At 53.1% G+C, this 22,601-nt stretch overlaps 1 protein-coding gene across 1 annotated transcript; it reads left to right on the top strand.

Moving 5' to 3' along the window:
- The first annotated feature begins 761 nt into the window (after positions 1-761).
- PIGR (polymeric immunoglobulin receptor) lies at positions 762-18,137 on the top strand. Its single transcript, XM_045536606.1, has 11 exons — positions 762-889; positions 7,291-7,386; positions 8,410-8,754; positions 10,074-10,730; positions 11,979-12,311; positions 12,882-13,205; positions 14,144-14,324; positions 14,712-14,833; positions 15,478-15,609; positions 15,730-15,788; positions 16,868-18,137. Exons 2-11 carry the CDS (start codon positions 7,344-7,346, stop codon positions 16,961-16,963), a joined length of 2,292 nt encoding a protein of 763 aa, XP_045392562.1. The 5' UTR covers positions 762-889; positions 7,291-7,343; the 3' UTR covers positions 16,964-18,137.
- The last annotated feature ends 4,464 nt before the right edge of the window (positions 18,138-22,601 follow it).

Genomic DNA, 22,601 nt, shown 5'->3' with positions numbered 1-22,601 from the left:
CCTCTCCAACTCCACTCTCCCTGGAGTCACGTCCTGGGGGACCACCGTGGACTAACCAGGCAGGAGAGAGGTTGCCCCTCCAGCTCAGCAGGTCGGTGCCCTCCTCGCTGTGGGGCCGAGCCTGGGCCCCAACAAGACTCTGAGGTTGGCCCTTTTCGGGGGAGCCCAGGAGCACTAGGGTCTTTAATTACTCCAGGGAGCGAAAAGGGAAGAGCCACGGTCCCCCCAGTTCTTGGAAGCTCTGGGGCTGGTAAAAGGGGCTTTGCAGAAGGTGTGTAAAGGGTGGGCCTAGTCCGGGCTAAATATCCTAGGGGGTTGGAGGAGTTCCCGAGTGACTAGGATGTGAGACCAAGGACTAACTAAGAGCCATTCGTGCCACCCGTCGAATGCTGTCAACTTCATATCAAGCACTGGGCCGGGCATTTTACATCCCATATCCGGCTATATCCTCTACCTGCAGATTTGGCATTACTATCCTTCTTTTCCAGATTAAAAAAAAAAGCGAAGGGGACTTGCCTAAGGTCTTGCAGCTAGAAAGTGACAGGACAGGATCTTCCCTGTTGACACTCTGTCCTGCACCCCACAGCTGCCATGATGGAGGAGTCCCAAGGAACAGAGTCTTCCCAAGGTCAAAGGACAGCAAATGGAGCCAGCCAGGAAAGGCAAAACGAAAGGAAAGCAGGAGACCTGGGAGAGTCACGTGCCACCGGCTGGCCACGCTGCCTGTGGGAGAGTGGCCCTTTAAGAGCCCAGGTGTGGGTCAAGCACTGAGCAGAGTTTCAGTTTTGGCAGAAGCATCCAGTGCCCTGCTGGCAGCTTCCTGAGAGGCAGGGGTTAGGGACCGGCTGCCCCTGAAACTGGATCAGCGGGAGAGAAGGAAGTGGCTGAAGTAAGTGCGACCGGTCTGGGATCCCCGGGCAGGACAGGATGCTACCTGGGAAGGGCCCCGGGGACGGTGGCTCAGGCAATCCTCTACGTTCACAACTCCCAGTCTCGCAGACAGTGGGGAGAGGGGACCGGGGGGCAGGCCGAGTGACCGTGAGTGGTGGGGAGTGGAGGCACGTACCCCGGTGGGACGAGGAAGGACACAGTGTGTGGAAGCCCCTACCCTTTCTGCGAAATGTCAGCAGTGGGAAGGAACATCTGTGATCAGACTATGTAGCTCTTCTCTGTAAGCTTGGTCCCCAAATGCCCTGACTCCTCCACAATTCATTAACTGTGTGGCCTTAGGCAAGCCACTTCATCTCTCTGAGACCATTTCTAGATCTGTAAAACAGGGAGGTAAATAACACCCGTGAGAAAACATGTGTGAAACAGCTTTGTAACCTCTACAGTGAAATAGGAATTATTCGGTGTTTTCACTTTAGCCCGGTTACTCAGGGATGTAGCGAGCGCCGGACTGACCCGGGATTAAGAGGATGCGCGAACGGGCTGTGCAGCAGGTCCTCGTCCAGTCCTTGGGGTTTCCTCCTCCCACTTTCTGGCCAGGGCATGTTCAGCCCCTTTATCTGGGCTTCTAAGAGGCTCTGAAGTCCTTTCCAGTTTCAACCCGGTTTTGCTCCAGCAGATTTTGCCACCTGCTACATCGATGTGTATCATCATGTCGTCCTGCCCATGCTATAGGCAGAAAAAATGAGGTCCTCGCAGGGTCACTGAGAAAGGTGGGCAGAGCCACCCAGGCACAGGCAGCATCCCCAAGTCCAGATGCTTGTCCTGGCTGTGCGGCCAGGAAACCTCAGACATGGCCCTCCCCTCCCCTTGCCCATCCCGACAGCACCCCCAGCCAGCTGGGGGACCATCTGCACAAGGGCAGCAGCTGGTTAAGCTCTATCCCCAGTCCCCAGTCCCCTTTGTGCAAGTGCCACAGTGCCTAGGGCCACCCAAGCTGCTCAGGTTTTGCAGACAGCCTTTGCCATCAGTCCCTCCCTTCCGCAGGGGAATTACAGGTTCCTTAACCTCTGGATACAGGATGTGCCAAATTCAGGGGTTTGGGTAGAAGGGAGGCTGTCTGTGACAGGAAGTAGAGGGTCTTCCCAAAGCCAGAGCTGGAATTCTCTATCCATCCTTCTCCCTGTCCCTGGATGGGGTGACGTAGCTGGAAGAACACTGAGCCAGGAGTCAGGAAAGCAACTCGCTTCGCCTGTCTCTTAGCACCTCCAGAGCTCTGTGATTTTAGTTTATAAAAGTGGGATCCCACAGGCTTCTGTTGAGTAAATCCACTAACCCGGGCTTCCACAGTGTCATCTCTTTCCCACCTGATACAAACCCAGGAGGTAGGCAGGGTACGTATCATAATAACATTTTATAGTTGTGGAAACTAAGACTTTGAGTTTATGTGAGTGATGCAAAGTTACCCAGTGAGTATGAATGACATTTGGGTACAGTTATTTTGATATGGTTACAAGGACATTTTTATATAACCTAAAATATTACCTAACTTTAAAAAAGTTTTTATTACTCATGCACCGTGCTCAACAAAGACCCTCATCTATGTCTTGCCCTCTCCCTGGGTGGGCTGGGGTCCCCAGGTCACTGGCATTGACACAGTGTGACGGAGTAGAAAGGGGCTTTGGTGTCAACATGCCTGGTTATAGGATATGAAGGTAACACACCCTATGCATGGTAGGTGCTAAATAAATAGCAGCTAATATTTTTCAGGAAGAAATTTCTCTGTTGGCACCTACCCCTCAGTCCAGGTGCCTCTTCACAGGAACTGCCCTTTCTGAGAAAGGTGGAGAGACCAGAACTGAATTCATTCTTCCCTCTAATGTTGGATGTCCTGCCCCGTCCTCTCTCAGCAAGAACTTCTTCTTTTTTTTTTTTTTTGCTTTCTTTATTTTTTTTTTTATTTCAGCATATTATGGGGGTACAAAAGGTTAGGTTAGTGGCTATGAGCCTATGCCCTTGATCCAGAATCCCATCGCAGCCCTTTAGCAGCTGTGCAACCTTGAGCAAATTTCTTACCTCTCTGAACCTCAATGATCGCATCTATGCAATGGGGCTGCCCATGCTATCCTACCTCATGGGCTGGCTGGGAAGGTTAAACACATGTGAAGCACTTGGAAAGAACTCGATGTGTGTTCTTCTGACCCAGCACACGGTGCATGCCTCCTCCCAGCCATGGTCCCACCTGAAGAGCTCACTCCCAGTCTTCAAAGTCCACCCAGCAAGCAGCCTTCTATTCTCCCCTCACTCTGTGATAGGAACAAAAGGGAAGACTGTATTGATTTTAGAGAGGGGAGGGCAAAGGAACTAACATTCCTCTGAGACCATACTAAGGCCTTTGCGTATGTTGTTTCATTTCATCTCTATGCTGGGTACGATTATCTCCAGCTTACAGATGAGGCACTGCAGGTTCCAAAGAGTTTGAATGACTTGCCCCCAAACACACACACACCCAGTGAGAGAGCTGATAGCCAAGCTGAGGGGTCAATGCTCTGTGCCACTCTCAGTCAAGTGACAGACCCCTACCCTGCTGTGCTTGAGAGTAATTGCTCAGTTGAAAAGTTGAGAAGCACTTTATGCTATTTAAGGAGTTTCCATATCACTATTCCATTATCCCCCTCCATAGTCCCTCATCCTGCATTAGCTCTTCAAGCTAGGAGAGTCAGGGACTATTATGCCCATTTTACAGACACGGGAGCTAAGCCAGCATATTCTGCCCAAGGGGTAGAGCTCTCCTTGTAGCTCAGGGCAGAGCAGGATGCGGGAGCCCAGGTTCTCTTCCATCCTCAAGGCTCCTCTTCATGCAACTATATCCAAGCTTACTCTAGTCTATGCTCAGGCCCTCCACCCACGGGAGATGAGAATGACAGTCCCCAGGGGAGTCGGGCAGTGCCTCTCCTGGAAGTAGGGGAAGGAATTGTTCTGTCCAGGCCAAGAAAAGCCCCCTCCCCAGCCAGGCCAGCCACTTCCAACTCCTCTGAACTCCAGATCTTCCTGCTCCTCCAAGTTCACGCTCATAGACTGTCAGAAACTGCTAACTTAGCTTCAAGTCTCCTTAGCAAATGCTCTCCGTCCCCTCTGAAGTCCCTGGGGGGTGACCAACTCACCGTCTCCTGGTACTAAAGAGATAAAAAGACCAGAATGGCTGCCAGGTTACCAGGCCACATGGCTCACCAGAAGCCAAGCCAAGACCAGGGTCCAGGAGATCCTTCCTCCTCTGAAAAAGGAAGAATCCTGAGATTGGATGGATAAAGGTCTGGACTCCAGGCCATAAGAGCTGAAGCACAGTCACTTCAACTGAAGAGGAGCTAGTTAAATTAATTTTATAAGAAGACAAACTCTATTCTCAGCACAGCCTACACCCCGCCCCCAATCCATGATCATGGGGATATATGTTATAAATATATTGGGGCTCTAACTTAGTAAACTGAGAATGATCTAGCACATCCCAGCCTCACAAGTGAAAAAACAACTAGCTCCTAGTTTAAGAAGCAGAAAAGGTGTCTTCCTGCATGATATACTAGCATATATATAACCCAATAGAACAGGCCCCTCCGCTTATTCAACAGAGATAATGGGGTAGTGATCTCAAATTCCAATTCTGCTGTGGGTCTTGGTGCCAAGCATCTCTCTAACCCTTAGATTTCCCACCTGTAATATGAGGACAGTAACAGCTACCTCTTGGGTAGCACATAGCAGGTGCCCAAAAATGTTACCATCTTTTCTGCCTTCCTTAAGTGAATCTTTCAAATCAAGCTCCAGCCAACTTGGAACTGGAGCCCCCCTGAGACTTGAATCCCTTGGGTTTGAGAGAAAGTCTGGTTTTGAGAGGAAGGGGTCTCTCATGACTCTCAATTCACAGGGTCCTTTCAGCTGCTACCAGAGAAATTGTGCTTCAGGTTTTAGCTTTGGGCAAAGAAGAGTTCCTGAGAGCGTGGGGGTCCTCTTCTGCCCATCATCTCCCCTTGGCATGTTCTTGCCAAGGTCGCCCTCTGCCAGATTGGCCCCTCCAGCTGATGCTCTTATCCCTGGCTTGAGACTGTGCAAAGGGTAACGGGTCCACGCACACGTGCCCCCTCTACGTGGACAAGCAGAGCCAACCAAACATGCCACAGAATGAGAAGTCTGAGATGAAAGTCAGGACTCTCACCTTGGAAAACCTGGCATCTGACTCTGTAACTCAGGGCAGGTCACTTTACTGATCCAGAGAAGGGGCTGCATCCCCCAGTTCAGCCCATGGGAAGACCCGCTGCTGTCTTAGAGAAATATTAGGAAGTTTGCTTATCTAGAGGTGAGGACAGGGACAAGAAGCAAGGATAGCCACTGCTGGGTTGAGCTCTTCAAAGCAGGCATGTTTTGTCTTCCCACCTGTGAGTGCACCCACCCAGGGCCAGCACAAACGGCAAGCGGTAGACTCCCCAGGACTTCGCAGCCAGCCCATCTCGGCTGTTGCAGAGACTTCCCAGCCTGCAGAAAGCTGCTGCGGTGCCCACTCAGGTGATACCCCGTCTAGGGTCCCTTGAGTGCATTCGAGTTGGGGCTAACTGGCATTTGGCTGAGCCCCCACTCCGGGGGTTAATCATTGTCCTGGTGAGAAAAACCTAGGGCAATTGACCAGACTCAGGAGAGCCTGGAAGTTGCCATCTGACACCCATATCTCTCCCCACCCCCTCCGCTTACACTTCCAGAGACCTGGAGAACAGAATACCTTTATCTCCACAAGGAAATAAAACGGTTCTTTGCTGGGAAATCCCCCTGCAGAAAAGAAATCACCAAGATAAACAACTGTATTGCCCTTGGCTCAGGCTGGCGAGGGAGCAGGAGCCGATGCCTGGAGTCCTTATCTTTATGGGCCTGATTACTGCCCAGGGCTTACGGCAGGTTCACACTCTCTTTGTCAAGTCTACTCCAAAGTTTAAAGTGTGTCAAAGTCTGTGGGAGAGTGGGGACCCCTCTCTCCTCCTCTCTTCCCCTCTAGGCTGTAGTTTGGGCTCTGAGGACAGCTGCTATTAGGCCGGGCCCTGGGGCCCCCAAGCCTCCCCAGCCCTGGGCTGTGTCCAGGGTGGTGACAAACTCCACATGGGCTGTACCTTCTGAGGGGTCTTACCTTAGATTCTCCATCGTTGTCTGTCCGGCCTCAGCAGGCAGGAATCTGAAGACTATATAGCACCTATGTTTTTAACCCTGACCCCATAACCAAGTAGCTGGGAAACCTGGGGCCTATCATTTAGCCAAGGTTATCTCAAAATGTCTCAAGATCTCAATTTTCTTATCCATAAAAATGGTGGTGATTGCATCCATCTATCTTATTTCAAGGGAAGTTATGAAGCTCAGATAACCTAAGGTAAATGACAGGGCTCTGATAAGAAGCTGGGCTCCGCAGGTAACAGGAGCAAACCTAGGTGTGAGCGTTCTATCATGGTTGAGGTGGGCATGGCACAGTGGAAAAGTTGAGAGCGCGGACTTTGGAGTCAGACGAAGCTGGGCTCGAATCTTCCCCCACCCCCACTCTGCCCACCCCCAACACCACACACTGAACCCCTGTGTGACATTGAGGAATGTACTTAACCTTTAAGCTCTCGTTTCTTCCGATGCAAAATGTGGATAAGAATACCCACCTCATAGGGTTGATACCAAGCTCAAAGGAGATAACACATGTAAACTATTTGACACAGTGCCTGAGACAGAGTAAGAGAGCAACTGGTGGGGTTATGACCATTCTCATCACACTTACAACCTCAGTGATCATTAGATCTCCTCTGTGGGTCTCAGTTTCCCCATCTGAACACACCATGAAACATGTCAGCTGCTCCAGGGGTGTAGGGAGGGCAGGGGTGTAGGCAAGGGTGTAGGGAACGGTGCAGGGAGGGCAGGGGTGTAGGGAATGGTGCAGGGAGGGCAAGGGTGCAGGGAAGGGTGCAGGGAAGGGTGCAGGGAAGGGTGTAGGGAGGGCAGGGGTGCAGGGAGGGCAGCTGAAACAGAAAGATGGGGTCACATATTGGTAGTAACCCATCATCCAGAGAACCGCTTCTGAGGTCTTACAGTGGGCCTGGGACCGCGTCCCCTGGGCAGGGATGTAGAACAAACAACACTGATGTCCCTGTCCCAAGGGAACCCGCAGCTCAGTTGAGAAGACAAAAGCCGCCTGTGAGTACCGAGGAGCAGTAAGCGCTGTAGGATGATGGGACATGGAGCCGTCGCGGGAGACGGGGAGCCCTTATTCACTCAACAGGATTCATGTCAGTTGCTGGAGATACGAAGCCAAACCGATGTCACTGAAACTCTAAGGTCAGCTAGTCTCAGAAGACAGAGGAGCTTCAATTCCTTGTGGTTATTGTCTTTCAGCGTCTCAGGGGAAGTCAGCCCGGGCAGCACAGCCCCCTCAGGACCCACCAGCAATGACGCTCTTCTTGCTCACCTGCCTGCTGGCTGCCTTTCCAGGTGCGTCTGCCCGGTGCCAACTCCGCAGGGCTCTACCCCCTCATGCCAGCCCCTTCCAGGGTCCAGTTCCCTGGGGACACTGAAACCAGACTCATCCCAAAGGATGTCCCTCTCAGAAGGCGTGCTCCCTTGAGGGGGAGTTACACAGACGATGCAGAAAGGCCATGTCTGAAAATAGGTGGGTGAGCGTTGGTAGTCAGGGACAGGGAGGGTGATTCCTATCCGCAAGGCCAGTGGTCTGAGGAAGGATCTTCTCTGGAAATAAAAACACAGTCTGGGCAGCATAGTGAGACCCTGTCTTTGAAAAAAAAAAAGAAAAGAAAAGAAAGACAGAAAGAAAAAGAAAAGAAAAGGAAAAAAACTAGACCAGCATGAGCAAGAAGGAGATCCAGTCATTTACTAAAAATAGAAAAATTAGCCAGGCATCGTGGTGTGCCTGTAGTCCCAGCCACTCGGGAGGCTGAGGCAGGAGGATCGCTGAGCCCAGGAGTTTGAGGCTGCAGTGAGCTACGATGATGCCACTGCACTCCAGCCTGGGTGACAAGGGGAGACCTCATCTCTACAAAAATAAAATAAAAAGAACTTGGTCTCCAACCAAGCATCTCTATGACTTGCTATGGAATTTGGGGGAAATCACTCAGTCTTCCTTGCTCTTAACATTTTTATCTGAGAAAAAAAGAAAATCATCTCTACAAAGTGTTTTTAGAAATATAAGGGAATAACAGATAATATCCTAAAAAATTCGTGTTTTTCTAAAAGAAACAAGGGATATCATAAGTTTGTCATTCCATCGTCCTTAAAATGTTTATCATTAATGCATTACAATTAGAATTTAATGATGATTAAAGCAATCATTTCACCCAGGCACAGCAATTTTCCAGTTGTAGCATATGGAAAACCGTCCACAGAGGGCCCGGGTGTCAGGGAGACAATCGCGTCTCCCCAGGGCGGCTGTCTAGATTTCCTTCGCCAGGCTTTGCCTCCCAAGGGCCTCAGAAAGCCTCTGTCTTCTATTCCCCACAGTGGTCTCCATGAAGAGTCCCATATTTGGTCCCCAGGAGGTGAGTAGTGTGGAAGGTAACGCAGTGTCCATCACGTGCTTCTACCCACCCACCTCTGTCAACCGGCACACGCGGAAGTACTGGTGCCGGCAGGGGGCCAGCGGCCGCTGCACAACCTTCATCTCCTCCGAGGGCTACGTCTCCAGCGACTACGTGGGCAGAGCCAACCTCACTAACTTCCCAGAGAACGGCACATTTGTGGTGGACATTGCCCGACTATCCGGGAATGACTCTGGGCACTACAAATGTGGCTTGGGCCTCAACAACCGAGGCCTGTCCTTTGACGTCAGCCTGAAGGTCAGCCAGGGTAAGGATCCAGGCTCCTTGGACTTCAGGGGGAAAGGCAGAAGGAATCATCTTGGGTGCACGGGAGGGCTTGAGGAAGAACGTCCCGACAGGGAAGGGTGTCCTGGCAAGGGGTCAGAAGGTGGCTCCTCCCTCCCCAGGCAAAGACTTTTTAAAATAGGACATGGGAACAAGACAGAAGAGGCCAGTGGAGGTGGTGGGTAAACCTTTCTAGGTCTCCCTTCTTAGGGCTTTACTGAAGCTCTAGCTTAGGAGGACAACTTCTCCTGTGTTTGTTACATGTAGGAAGCGAGGTCTATGAGCCGAAGGAGACAGAAGAGGCAGGGAGACATTTCTAGGGATCTGTAAATTCCTACCATTGACACACCTTTAGATCAAGGCTTGGGCTACCAGAAGGCGTCTTTAAAAATGCACATCTTTTTAGCCCATCAGCATAAATTAGATTATCAGTTCTTGACCAAAAAGACCAGGTTCCTAAAGGTCTGACCTGGATGAGTCAGTGAAAAGGCCTGTTCTAATTGAAGAAGGAGAAAGGGGGGAAAGCTCTTTCTGACAAGGATTTAGCATCGAGGGCATTTGAGATAGTCATGGGCAACTTAAAAGAGGAGGAAGTCTTAAGGGAGGAATTTGGAGGGACTCCCAAAGATACGTTTTGCTCCTTTGGGATATGCATACTGTTATCTGTGGACTAAATGAAGAGGTCATTCAGATGGTGGTGGAGATTCATAAAACCACAGAATCTTAAGAGCTGAAGAGAGCTCAGAGTTCACTCTGTTAGGACGTCAAGAAGAACATTGTGGATGATGGGTATGCAGCTATGTTCCAGAAACTTACTGCATCGCAAGGCAGCCCATTCCATGTTTGGACTTGTAACTTTTAGAAAATTCTATTGCAATACATTGAAATCCACCACCCTGTACTTATATTCATTCTATTCATTTCAACACATGTGAATTTGGAAACCTACCTCATATAGGCATTGTGGTTGTCACAGCAGGGGAGTCACGCATGAGAAAAACATGTCTCTGCCCTCAAGGAACTTCCAGTCCATGGAGAACATAATAGATTGGATGTAGTAAGTGAAGCAGACATAAGTATTAAGAGAGCACAGAGGAGGGAGAGATTAGCACCAGCTGGGGGAAGTTTTCATGGGGGAGGCGGCGGTCAAGCTGGGCCTTGGGAGACATATTCTGAGAGTGCCCTTCTGGGACAGAGGGCATTCCAGGTGTAGGCCCCCCAAATCCTCACTGGGAATAGCAAATAGCTCTATGTTGCAAGAGAATGGAATCACAACTTGTCCCCCTGCTCCTCATCCTGCAGATACCGGGCTCCTAAAAGACGCTGAAGTCCACACAGTAGACGTGGGCAGAACAGTGACCATCAACTGCCCTTTCAAGTCTGCGAATGCTCAGAAGAAGAAGTCCTTGTGCAAGCAGCTAGGCCAGAACTGCCCACTCATCATCGACACCAATCAGTATGTGAACCCCCAATATAGCGGCAGAATAAGCCTTACGATTCAGGGTACCAGTCAATCAGTGTTCACCGTCACCATCAAACATCTCCAGCTCAGCGATGCTGGGCTGTATGTCTGCCAGGCCGGGGATGATTCCAGTGCGGATAAGAAGAACGTCGACCTCCAAGTGCTTGAGCCCGAGCCTGAGCTGGTTTATGGGGACCTGAGAGGCTCAGTGTCCTTTGACTGTGCCCTGGGCTCTGAGGTGGCAAATGTGGCCAAATTTCTGTGCCGGGTGAGCAAGGGGGGAAACTGCGATGTGGTCATCAACACCCTGGGTACGAGGGATTCGTCCTTTGAGGGCAGGATCCTGCTCACCCCCAAGGACAAGAACGGCGAATTCAGTGTGCTGATCACAGGCCTGAGGAAGGAGGACGCCGGGCGCTACCTGTGCGGGGCCCACTCTGACGGGCTGCTGCAGGACGGCTGGCCCATCCAGGCTTGGCAGCTCTTCGTCAATGAGGGTGAGCCGGGGAGAGGGCAAGGGTGGGCAGCCTAGCAGGGGAGAGCCTCGCTCAGCTCCCTGGGTCTGTCCATTAACGTTCATCAGTCAGTCGACAGCACCCACTCCCCTGGAGCCCTGAGCTGGATGCAGCCCAGGCAGCCGAAAAGCAGGCTCTGCCTCGTGGAAGCTCCCAGGGGCCCTCTGACGGCTCTCCCTGCTTAGTAAGAACGAGAGGAGCAAAGCTCCCGCTTGAGGCAAGACTTGGTAGAGTGTGCGGGTTTCATGACGGGCCTCTGTCCCCTCCCGCGGCCCTGAGCAGGATGGTGCCTCGTCCCTCACATTCACAGGGGGAAAAGGATTAACCTCTCTTGCTCTCGAAGATTCCCCGGGAAGGAAGGGCTGCAGCCCCTGCATTCTGCACAAGCACATCTTTCAGGCTTATTTTTCACTCCCCACGTCTGGCTCACTCAGCTCTACGCTGGTGAGCTGTGACACGGTGGAATAACGAAGTCCCTGCTCCGTCCCCCACTGGAGCACTCTGCGTGGAGCCGCCCTCAGGAGAAGCAGCAAAAGCAGGACTCGCAGTTCAAAGTGTCCGTCCCTGTGACTTTTCTGTAAGGGGCTCTTGTTCCCTGCGCAGCGTTTCTACAGCAGGCTCTGGTCCCCACCACAGTCCCCTGTGCCCTCAGTGGCCCCGGGTTCTCTCCGGACCTCAGCTATAGCTGCTTGGGGACGGCTGTCCTCTTTGAGGTGCCCCTCAGGCTCCTCAACCATTTTTATTTTCCAAACCATGTGTCTGTGACAAGTCCTCAACAATTAAACTTATCTGTGTTACATAGTTTCTAGTTTAAATCACACCGTTCTAAATGTGTTTCCTTGATTTGGAAACAATGTGTCTGGCTGCTTTAGCCGGGTGAGCTGATAAACAGACAAAAACTGACGGGCGATTTTGTAAGAAGCCAGCGGAGAAGAGCTGACATTCTGTCCTTAAACGCCTTCGGTTTTCTGCCCCGAATAAGGCGAAGGGAAGGAACGAGGTGTCCAGGCAGACGGTGGGTGGAGGTCACTGGAGTCTGGTCCTGGTGGCTCCAGCCACAGGCTCTGTGACATTAGAAAGTTCTTTTTTGTTTTCTAAAGAGGGCGAGGTGATTCGCCTAAACCCCGCTCTCCGCCCTGGCTGGGATCTGGGGAAGCGGCTGTCCCGGTTGTCCAGGGCTAGGCCCGTGTCGCCGCCCGCCCTTCCATCCCCCTCCGTCTGTGCTTCCAGAGACCGCGATCCCCCGCAGCGCCTCTGTGCTGAAGGGCGTGGCAGGCGGCTCGGTGGCCGTGCTCTGCCCCTACAACCCGAAGGAAGGCAGCCTGCTCAAGTACTGGTGTCGCTGGGACGGGGCGCAGAGCGGCCGCTGCCCCCTGCTGGTGGAGAGCGAGGGGCCGGTGCGGGACGAGTACGCGGGCCGGCTGGCGCTGCTCGGGGAGCCTGGCAACGGCACCTACACCGTCATCCTCAACCAGCTCACCGCGCAGGACGCCGGCTTCTACTGGTGCCTGACCAACGGCGACACTCGCTGGAGGACCACTGTGGAGCTCAAGGTTATTGAAGGTAAGAGCTGACTTGGGGCAAGAGGGACGGGAGGAAGCCCCAAGACCTCTCCAGTCCGCAGCACAGCCGGGGCCACCTCCCGCCCCTCCCCTGTCACCCACAGCCGTGCTGACGGCACAGACCTCAGGAACGAGCCTACCTGCCCGGAGGTCACTTTCCCGTACCTGGAAGAAGCACCCCACGCTCTTCTAATGAATACACCCCACATAGCACCTCCTACTATCAGAAACACCGGCCTCCTTTTGCAGTCTGTAGGGGTCAACTGAAGGCGAGCATTGAAGGTAGCTCTTTGTATGGAGTCTAGAAGAGAAGGAAGAGGAATGAAAGCAAACCGACGTCGACGTGCAAGGCTCTATGTTCTGTGATAGGCTCTGGATTGACCGTGGAGGTTATCAACAATAATTATCACTTAAGCACATAGCTACGTTGCTTGGGTATTCAGAATAATGTATTTATTTGCAGTGCTCTCCGAAGAGGAAATGTGGACAAAGGTGCCCACGATAGTCACTTCCCTACAGCATCTCCAGGTGCCAACTTCTGTGTCTATTTCTCCTTCCCTCCCTGCTCCAGGAAAACCGAACCTCAAGGTACCAGAGAATGTCACTGCTGTGCTGGGAGAGTCCCTCAAGCTGCCCTGCCACTTCCCGTGCAGATTCTACTCCCATGAAAAATATTGGTGCAAGTGGAGCAACAGGGGCTGCCCAGCCCTGCCCACCGAAGACGAAGGCCCCAGCCAGGCCTTTGTGAACTGCGACCAGAACAGCCGGATCGTCTCCCTAACCCTGAACCCAGTCACCAAGGCAGACGAGGGCTGGTACTGGTGTGGGGTGAAGCAGGGCCAGCACTATGGAGAGACAGCCGCTGTCTACGTGGCAGTTGAGGAGAAGGTGCAGGGTGAGTCTCTGAGGGCCAGGCCTGGGCCCCATGGGACCTAAGAGGCAAGACTCCTCGAAGGCCCCTGCCTAAGAGCTTCTCAGCCAGGGCTGGCCAGAGGTTCAGCTATAAGAGGCTGGAAGTAGGAGGGAGGGGGGAGATTTAGCCCTCAAAAAGTCCATTGAGCCTTCCAAAAAGGACATCCCAAAGGAACATACAAACTAAGTCAAAATAGTTTGCTGTTTAACCTCAGCATGAAGACAAGTCCCATAGTTGTCACTTCAAACCAGATTGAAGTCCCTTCTATTTCTAGAGATATTCTTCTATTTATAGAACTTTCAGAGTCACTATCATACACAATATATTCATCCTCCCTCCCTCGGCCAAAGCCTGCTCTCCAAAGAGAGCCAGATACCCTCATGTACAAGGTCTGGTCAGGAAAATTAAGGCAACCGCATCCAGTAAGTTTGCATTTCATGCCTTTTTAAAATGTCACATGAAATGCTTTGTCCCCCTGGAAGTCCTATTGTGTCTGGGTCCCTCTGGTATGGCTCACTTTGTGGGGCGGGGAGTGCGGGGGGTGTTGCCAGGCTACTGCCAGGGGACAGCGCTGTCACACCCAGTGCTGCAGTCAGGATGCCTGGGGCAGGGTTCCAAAGCTGTGAAAAATCTCCCCAGCCCTAAGTGAAGGGCCAGCTTTGATGCACAGCTGGATCTATGGCAAGGAGCCTTGAAGGTGGAAACGAATTTGGTAGTAATGGGGCAGAGAGCCTCTGCGACACGCTAGAGAAGGCCCTCGCTGCTCAGTTTCTGTCATCCTGGGTTCCACCCCAGCAGCCTTGAAATCTAATCCTGACCCTGTGATTCCTAGTGAAATCTACTCCTTAGACTCCTTAACCTCCAGGAGCAAGAATGCGGATAAAAGCCCATAACCCAGCCCCCACCCTGCTCTGCTCCAGAGTCCCACAACATCAGCCCAGCAAACGCAAATGCTGCTACGGATGAGGAGGTGGTAGAGCCGAGGGTCAGGGAGACTGAGAACAAAGCCGTTCAGGACCCCAGGCTTTTTGCCGAGGAAGGAGTGGTGGAGGATGTGGGAGACCAAGCCGATGGGAGCAGTGCGTCTGCGGATACCAGCAGGTGAGGATGGATTCAGGGTTGGCCCCTCGGAGGACACCCCAGAGGCTGAGGACCTGAGGCCGGGTCACCAGGTCCAAGGAGGGAGGCCTGTCCACCCCTTGGACAGCAGGGGGCGGCCCTTACAGCTCTGCTTGTGCATGGGAGGGTCCCGTGGCACCCTCTGCCCTTCTCCCATGGCTGCGGCGACGTGTACAATTCAGTGCAATGTTCCAGGCCGCAGTGCGGAGACGGCCCTTGCCTTTGCCGTGTCTGGCAGGCTTCGTAGAAGAACAGAGCTAGGGAGCTGTATCAGGACACAGTGTATAAACCCGGGAGGAAACTAGCCAAGCGCATCCTGAGGCCCCCAGCGCTCCCGTCCACTGATAACTGACTTGCTCCTCCCTCCAGCTCTGAGGGGAAAGGCGGGAGTCACAAAGTGCTGCTCTCCACCCTGGTGCCCCTGACCCTGGTGCTGGCGCTGGGCGCTGCGGCTGTGGGGGTGGCCAGAGCCCGGCACAGGAAGAACGTGGGTAAGTCCCTGGGATGCCTCCCGCCTCCCGCCCCCAAGCCCGAGCCCGCAGTCCGGGCCCAGCTGCCCTGAGAGGAGGCTGCCATCGTCTTTTCTTTTTCATAGACCCAAAACCGAGGACTCTGAGAAAGCAGCGTGGGGAATGACAAAGCCACACACACCCAAAACTTAATCAGTGCTGCTGTCCAAACACTGTCTCTGGAAAGCCATGTCCCCTTGCTCAGGGTGTAAGGTCAGGGGCAGGACCGCCAGGACAAGGAGTCCAGGACTCACAAGACCAGGGCTGCAACCTAGTCCGAAAAGTCACTGGCTGTGTGACTTTGGTGCGTCCCTGTTACGTGCCTCAGTTTCCCCAGGGCTCAAGACAGGAATGATAACAACCCCGTCACAGAGCTGTCGTGAGGGCCAAATGAGGGGCTGTGCTTTGTGGGTCACAGAGCAGTAATCTAAGGTCAGGGATCATCGTGTCTTGATTCCCCATGACAAGGGCCTGGGGAGGAGACAGACCCTTTCCCTGTGCTGGGGCCTAGTCGGAGGTGAGCTCCCAGAGGCCCGCTTACCTCCGCCCTCCCGAGAGGAGCGGCACCGCCTGGTCTCCTAGGCCCGGGGCTCTGTCCCTCCACCAACTCCTCTTTCTCCCGACAGACCGGGTTTCCATCGCAAGCTACAGGACAAACATTAGCATGTCGGACTTCGAGAATTCCAGGGAATTTGGAGCCAATGACAACATGGGAGCCTCTGGGGTCACTCAGGAGACTTCCCTCGAGGGAAAAGATGGTACGTCCATCACTCAAGGGGATGCTTAGCCCCTGGGAAAGCAGGAACTGGACCTGACCCCGCCTCTGGGGTGGGAATAGGAAGCTATCAAGGGCTAACAAACCCCCTCTCTTTACACAGAGTTCAGCACCACCACTGAGAGCACCACGGAGACCAAAGAACCCAAGAAGGCAAAAAGGGTGAGGATGAGGAGGGAAAATGGAGCCCCACTATGTGGCCAAAAAAAATGCAGCATGAGGGACTGCGGTCAGACATCAGGAAGAACTGCCTCAATGTGGGGAACAGAACAGGGAAGGTGGTGTAAATAGGCTTCAGGACTTTTTGAGGGAGAGAGGTATCTTACTGATTGTGGGGTGTTGACGTGTGGGTGAGGCTGAGGAGGGAGGTGAGTTGCATTTGTAGGCTGTAAGTCTGCAGGAGGGGGCGAGACTGGGAAGTGAGGAAGGCCAGTGCATGGAAGACGCAGTCACAGGTGGGAAGATCAAATGTGCTGTGATGAAGTGGGTGCTCTTCCTGAGTTGGGGGACTGCGGACCCCGAGCCACCCATCCTCCCTCGAGGGTTTGCTCAGGACCAGCCTTTCGCCGGGGCCGGAAGGACATTCGCCCACAGTGGGCAGTTTGATGGTCACTGAAGCCCCTGCCCACCTCAACCAAGTGCCACACAACTTGAAATCTTACCAGACCTGCCTCTGAGTTGCATGTTACCCTCTCAGGCCTCCCCCAGGCCCGGGGGCGGAGAAGGACCACACCTGTGCCTCTCGTCCGAGGCACTGATGTTTTGCACCACACGCACTTGCCCTTGAAACAGCAGCGGTCCCGGCACGCAGCACAATTAGGCGAATGAGTTAGTCTGGAGATGGCCTTTGGGGACTTGCAGTGCTGAAAAGCACCTCTCTGGGGGGGGTAAAGAGAAACAGACCACCCCAGCTGACACCAGCCTAGGCCGGGCCACCTTGCCCGTGGACTGCGTGGGCACAGCTTCCGGGGACAGGCCCAGGCAACAGAGATGGTTCCACTCCGCCTGTTGGAAGGAGGTAGTGAGACAGAGGGGGATATTTTTAGAGGCTGCAACTTTCCATTTCTCAGAATTTGTCGCTCACGGTGAGTGCGGGGGCTGGGCTGAGGACAGTGGGCCACGCAGGCTTGCGTTGCTCGGGCCAAGGTCATGGATTCAGGATATTGAGAGCATCCCTCCCTCCCGGCTCCACCCGCTGAGCCAACGCCCCCAACACTGACCTCTGTCCTGTCTCCCCCTAGTCCTCCAAGGAGGAAGCCGAGATGGCCTATACCGCCTTCCTGCTCCAGGCCAGCCACGTGGCCGCCGAGGCCCAGGACAAGCCCACGGAAGCCTAGGCCGTGCCGCTGCCTCTCCCTCCACCTGTAACAATCACCTGCAGAATCACGATGATCCTTGGGGCCCTCACTCCAGGGGACTCCACTGCCTGCACTCACACCCACCTAGGCTTTTCCCACCTGTCCGCAGAGGCGTGCCGGTCCCCTCCTCAATGGCATCAAAGCCTGGCCTGACTGCTCCTGTTGGGCTGGGTGGCGTGAGGCGTTCCACCCGCAGCTCATTTCTAGCGGGAGACCCTCAGGCACAGAGAACACGGTCCTCGTGGGGCCTCCCACCGAGGAGCTGATTTCAGAAAGGACAGAAATTTGCAGCCTCTCTGCACCCTTATGATGGGATGTCAGTGGGATTTTCCGCTCCACTCCATCCCCCCCTCCCCTCCTTTCTCTCTTCTTCTTTCCTTCATTCAAAAGACGTGTTTGAATACTTATCAGAACCCAGGTGCCCTGGTAAATGCTGAGACAGACATGCCACAAACCCCGCTCACGGCACTTCTGTAAACATCACGGAGGGAACCAAAGCTCCTCTCACGGTATTTATGCTCACTAAGGCCTGAAATCCTCACCAGGTGTGCTCACCTCCGCCCTTCTTGGGAGACAGCATAAAATACCTGCAGCCCTGAGGCATTAGGGGTCGTGTACGATGGGCACATGCACAGGTAGTTATATGCACACATTCTTACCATTTCACAGGTGAGAAAATTGAGGTTCTGGGAGGTGAAACATTTTTCTCAAGGGCACCCAGTGAGATAAGCTAGATATAGCATCTCCTGTCCTCTTGGCCGGGGGTCTCTCGACAAGAGCCCCTGCTCCCTTGGAGGCAGAGTCTTGGAATAGAAGACAGAGGAGGGAGAAGAGAAAAATGAAGTGAAGACTGATCTTTCCCAGGCCCCAGCTCAGGGCAAATGATCCTTTTTCCCTTCCTGCCACTCACATGGACCTAAGACTAAAGAACGGCCAAAAACCCTCACAACCCCTCACAGTTGAGAAGTTCCAAGTAGAAGGGAAGAAAAGAAGGTGTTTGATGGTGCCAGGAAGGGACTGCTCTCCAAAGAGCTCAAGTTTAATGTCTTTTTCCCTCTAAGTTCTGTCTTTCAACCAGCACCTACAAGCTGGCACTTGCTAACGAATCAGAAATGTGACTTAATGGATAATTAAAGATGATGATTGCCACCAAGGAGGCTCAGGCTGCATTTGTTCCCTGTCACTCTGTCTCCCAGATGGCCCTCTCAGAGCATTTTGCTTTGGTCCCACTTTTAGGCACCCCGGGGATGTGTCTGCAAACCAAAGGCTCCCCCGCCTCCAGGGCTGGGCTGAGGGGCTAGGAGAGTGCCTAAAGGCGGAACCACGGTTGTCTTCAGTAAGAGAAGAGTTTTGTGTCCACTCCAGTGGTCAAGACCCAGAGTTCTCTGTTATAGAACATAATTAAGACTATTTGTAGAGGAATAGTGGAATAAACTGAAAATAGCTGTAAACAGTACTCTTTTTTTTTTTTTGAGACAGAGTCTTGCTCTGTCACCCTGGGTAAAGTGCAGTGGTGTCGTCATAGCTCACTGCACCCTCAAACTCCTGGGCTCAAGTGATCCTCCTGCCTCAGCTTTTGAGTAACACACTACCACGCCCAGCTAATTTTTCTATTTTTAATAGAGACGGGTCTGGCTCTTGCTCAGACTGATCTTGAACTCCTGAGCACAAGTGATCCTCCCACCTCAGCCTCCCAGAGTGCTGGGATTACAGGTGTGAGCCACCGCACCCGGGCAGCCAGTACTCTTCTTGAGCATTGAAAAATAATAATAACCTTGGTAAAGCAAAAACGGAATACTTAACCCTGATCTCATACTTTTCTGTGGTACCCTCCACGATCAAGAGGCTGCTAATCAAAACAGAGGTAACCAAATGAATAAACGCTTTCTACAAGATTACCAACTAGAAGCTAGTTAAATGATAACTTAGGTTTTAGACTTGCTGAATCCAAAGTCTCTTTTGTGGACAGTGATTAGATACAGGGCCCCCTTGTCTATTGAGATCACTCCTAGGCTCTGGCACTAAACCATGTCACATCCTATAAGGAATGTCCACACTGCCCACTGGCAGCTTGCTCCCCTGTCTCATCTCTAGAGCCTTCCTTGGGGCCTGTGCGTGGAGAGTTCTCTCTGGGAGAGAGGTCTCCCCAGGCTCCCAACCTGCCTGATGTGAACCTTCGCTCCCACCCGGGTCTTGAACATAACGCCTTGGTTGCCGTGTGCTTCCCAAGCCTGCCCCTGCCTAGGACTGAGACTCCAGTCCTCCTCTGGTCCCCCCTCAGCCCACCAACCGCAGTGCCCAGTCCCAATTCCCAGGCATGACAAGGTCAGAGCCTGGGCTCCTCTCTAGCCAGGAGAGATGGTCGTCAGGAATGTTCATTTCTCTCTTCTCTGTGATGGGGATGTGTGTCTAGCTTCTCTTGCAATGACAGCAGATCATTCCAGGAGAAGCAAAATTATAAGGTGTGTCAGAACCTACCACAGTTTTATCCTCCGGGAAGCTGCTCTCTGACCTACCGAAGGGCCGTGCCTATGGTAGAGGATTAAGATGCGACTTCTGGGTGAATGCCAATGACCAGCAAGCCGATGCTGAGCTCGTGTAGCCTACCCTGGTCCCTAGAATCAACAGCCAAGAGATGTCACTAACAGCACAAGCACCTTATGTTATTCCTAACGGATATAAGGAAGTACAATAATGTACTGCCCAAAGTCCACCTGCTCCTTATGCAGTAAGAAACCCTCTTAAAGAAGGAAGCTGGTCCACAGGTTCCAGGTGGACATGAATTTCAGGGGTACGCTATTCAGCCAGTACAGGGGAGTAACAAGCAACTGTAGCATTGACAATGATAAACGAATAACAATGCTCACCGGCCAGCAAGCATTCAGGGAACTACTTAAACGTTTGATGACAAGGAAATCTTCCCCAAGTTCTTAAATTATCTCGATGTTTTTTTTTCTCTTTAAAAGCCCATTATGTAACTATATGACCATAGATTAACAAGGCCCAACTGTGGTTAGGAATATGTTTATAGCAATTGATTTTGTTTTATTAAGCTTAAAAAAGGATCTCTAATTAGTTCAAGACTTTTTCAAAGGCTCATGACAGAATATCTCTCCTAAGAATATTAAACAGCAGAGAGAGGAACTGACCATGCTCTGGTCTATGAAGCTGGTCCCCAAGGCAGAGAAACAAGTTGAATTTTCCACCCCACCCCCACCTCCCTAACATGATTAACTCTACTAGGGGAGTCTCTGCAATAAAAATAGTCCAGGTTTTTGCTGATAAATCACATTAAAGTCCATCCAAAATTCCCACATATTTGGGGTTTTAACCTTAGAATACCAACAGGAATATGGCCATATTCAGGAAAGAAATCTTAGCCATCAAAGCTCTGCCATTTCTTGTAGAAGAAAATCATAAGCAGGCTTATGTTATGGTAAGGGTTATTGCTTCTAAGGCCCCGTTGCTCTGCAGTGGCTCACTCTGGGACAGGCAAGCCTGTGGTCCGAGGTCCTGGAAGGAAGGAACTGCAGGATGCTGGAGCCAGGTGCTCTACCTGGAGGAGAGAGGGGGTTCCTGGTGAGTCACCAGGAAAGAGGATCCTCATGGCCTGTCACTGCGGAGAGCAGCGTTGTGTCGTGGGGAGGACCACCTGAGGATGCAGGGCCTCGGTTGGAAAGGCCCGGGAGAGGGTCCTTGGGACTCGAACGCATGGAGGCCAACAGAGAGTAACGCAATAACCTAACAGAACACACAGCAACAACCTCCATCCCAGTGACGACGGCTAATCTCCACTGTGCTCTAACTGTGTCCCAGGCTGTGTGCTAAGTCTCTCGTGACGCTGAGCCATGTGACCCTCACAGTAGCCTTATGAGAAACACTCTTCTTAGCCCATCGGTAACATGGGAGGATGACAGAGCCTGAGTTAAGAGAGTGAATGAATTCGCCTAAAGGACTTAGCACGCTTCCCGGGGGTATCTGGAATTACTTATTCCTTCCGCCTGCCTCTCACTGAGCTCTGAATTTTTCCATTGAGTTCACCCCTTCTGGCTGCTGGAGGGTGTTAGGCCACTGAGTCCCCTGCCCCTTGGTGTGCTCCAGCCTGTCGGACATTCTCCTGGGAGCAGAAGTGCCGGGGCACTAAGGCAGCCCTGGGAGTCTGAAAGGAGAAATCACGTTTAGACAGGAAAAAAGGAGAAAAGAGAATAAGAACGGTAAATTTCACAATTTTGCCAGGGGTCAGTCTTCCCTTGGGGCTCAACCCCTGTGATCTGGGGGTGACACTGGAAGCCAGACACCGGACAGGCTCAGGTCTGGAAGCTTTGATCCCCTCAAACTTCAAGCATTCACCTCCTACCAGCGGTCCTCAGACTTCTAACTGTTGCTCTTAACAACCCAATGGGATATCTTTAAGGGCTGCGTTTGGGCCGCACATTTCGTGGAAAGCTCCCCCCGCCCCACTGTCGTCCCACACACCTTCTGCGCTGCCTGGCAGGCCCCAGCCTCGGCACGGCAAGCCCTGGTCCCCAAGACACATGCACACGTCCACACTCTCCCATGTCACACGTCACACATTCACACATCACACACCCATGTATTCACACTCACACACTCCCACGGCCAGTCACACACTTATCACATTCATTCCCTCCTATTCTCTCTCTCTCTCCAAGGCAGCTCCAGGCCTGGAGCCCAGCGCACGGCAGAGCCCAGCTGTGCACCAGCTGCAGGGCGTTGGGAAGCGCCCTCCGGGCAGGGAAGGCTGGAGCTGATCCCAGCTGAAACCTCTGGCTGGCAGTCACTCTAACCACCGGGTCCCGAGACTGCCCTCTCGAAGACATCACGACCACAGCTGCTCTGGGCCACTGGGGACCCAGCTAGGGAGGGGACAGGGCAGGCTGCCTGCCCCCACACGCGCTTCCTCTGCACCTGCTCCGTGCCTCACCCTCGACTTCCACCCCGGATGTTGTTGTTGTATGTTTTGGAGAGCATGTGACAACCCCGGTGTGCGGGGGCATGCGGGGGCGAGCGGGGAGTGGTGAGGGCTCCGTTAGCAGCAGCCTCCCAGAAACAGCGTGGGAGTAGCCCAACCCATCCACGGGCACCAGAGGCTGCAGCACCTGGGGATGGGGCCCTGGGAACCGAGGCCCAGGAAGGAAACATCCCCCACCGAGCAACAGCCCTCGGGTCTCCGCATTAAAGGCTCTTTCACACCCCCATGCGTGTGGCTTCTGCCGGGCCTCGTGACAGCCAGGCGAGGTCCGCAGGGCAGGGGCCAGCCCTAGGTCGCTGATGAGAAAACAGAGGCCAGGGGAGCTTGCCCAGAGCTGGAACATGCCAAGCCAGGACAAGAACTCAGGTCTCCTGGCTCGAATCCAAAGCTCTTTCCGTGACACCCTGTGGCCCCGACATCTCTCCCTCCACCAGGCAATGAGCCTCACCCTTGGCCCCTCAGGGTCCTGAGGCACAGCACTGCCCGGCTGCTGTGACCTCAGGCAGAGCTGCGTGTGACCTGCCATACCCTACTCCTGGCATGGCCCCTGTGGTCACTGGGCAGAGGCCTGGGCCCTGCCAGGGGACAGCCCTTTACGAAGATGCTGGGGGGATGAGGGATGAG

The sequence above is a fragment of the Lemur catta genome, chromosome 23 (assembly GCF_020740605.2).
Source record: "Lemur catta isolate mLemCat1 chromosome 23, mLemCat1.pri, whole genome shotgun sequence".
Taxonomy (NCBI): domain Eukaryota; kingdom Metazoa; phylum Chordata; class Mammalia; order Primates; family Lemuridae; genus Lemur; species Lemur catta.
This window is presented reverse-complemented; position numbering and strand designations above follow the sequence as displayed.

Coding starts and splice junctions, on each gene's coding strand:
- PIGR (XM_045536606.1), top strand. CDS start 7,344: ATGACGCTCTTCTTGCTCACCTGCCTGCTGGCTGCCTTTCCAG. Junction 12,312..12,881: donor GGAGCTCAAGGTTATTGAAG/GTAAGAGCTGAC, acceptor TCCCTGCTCCAG/GAAAACCGAACCTCAAGGTA. Junction 15,789..16,867: donor AACCCAAGAAGGCAAAAAGG/GTGAGGATGAGG, acceptor GTCTCCCCCTAG/TCCTCCAAGGAGGAAGCCGA.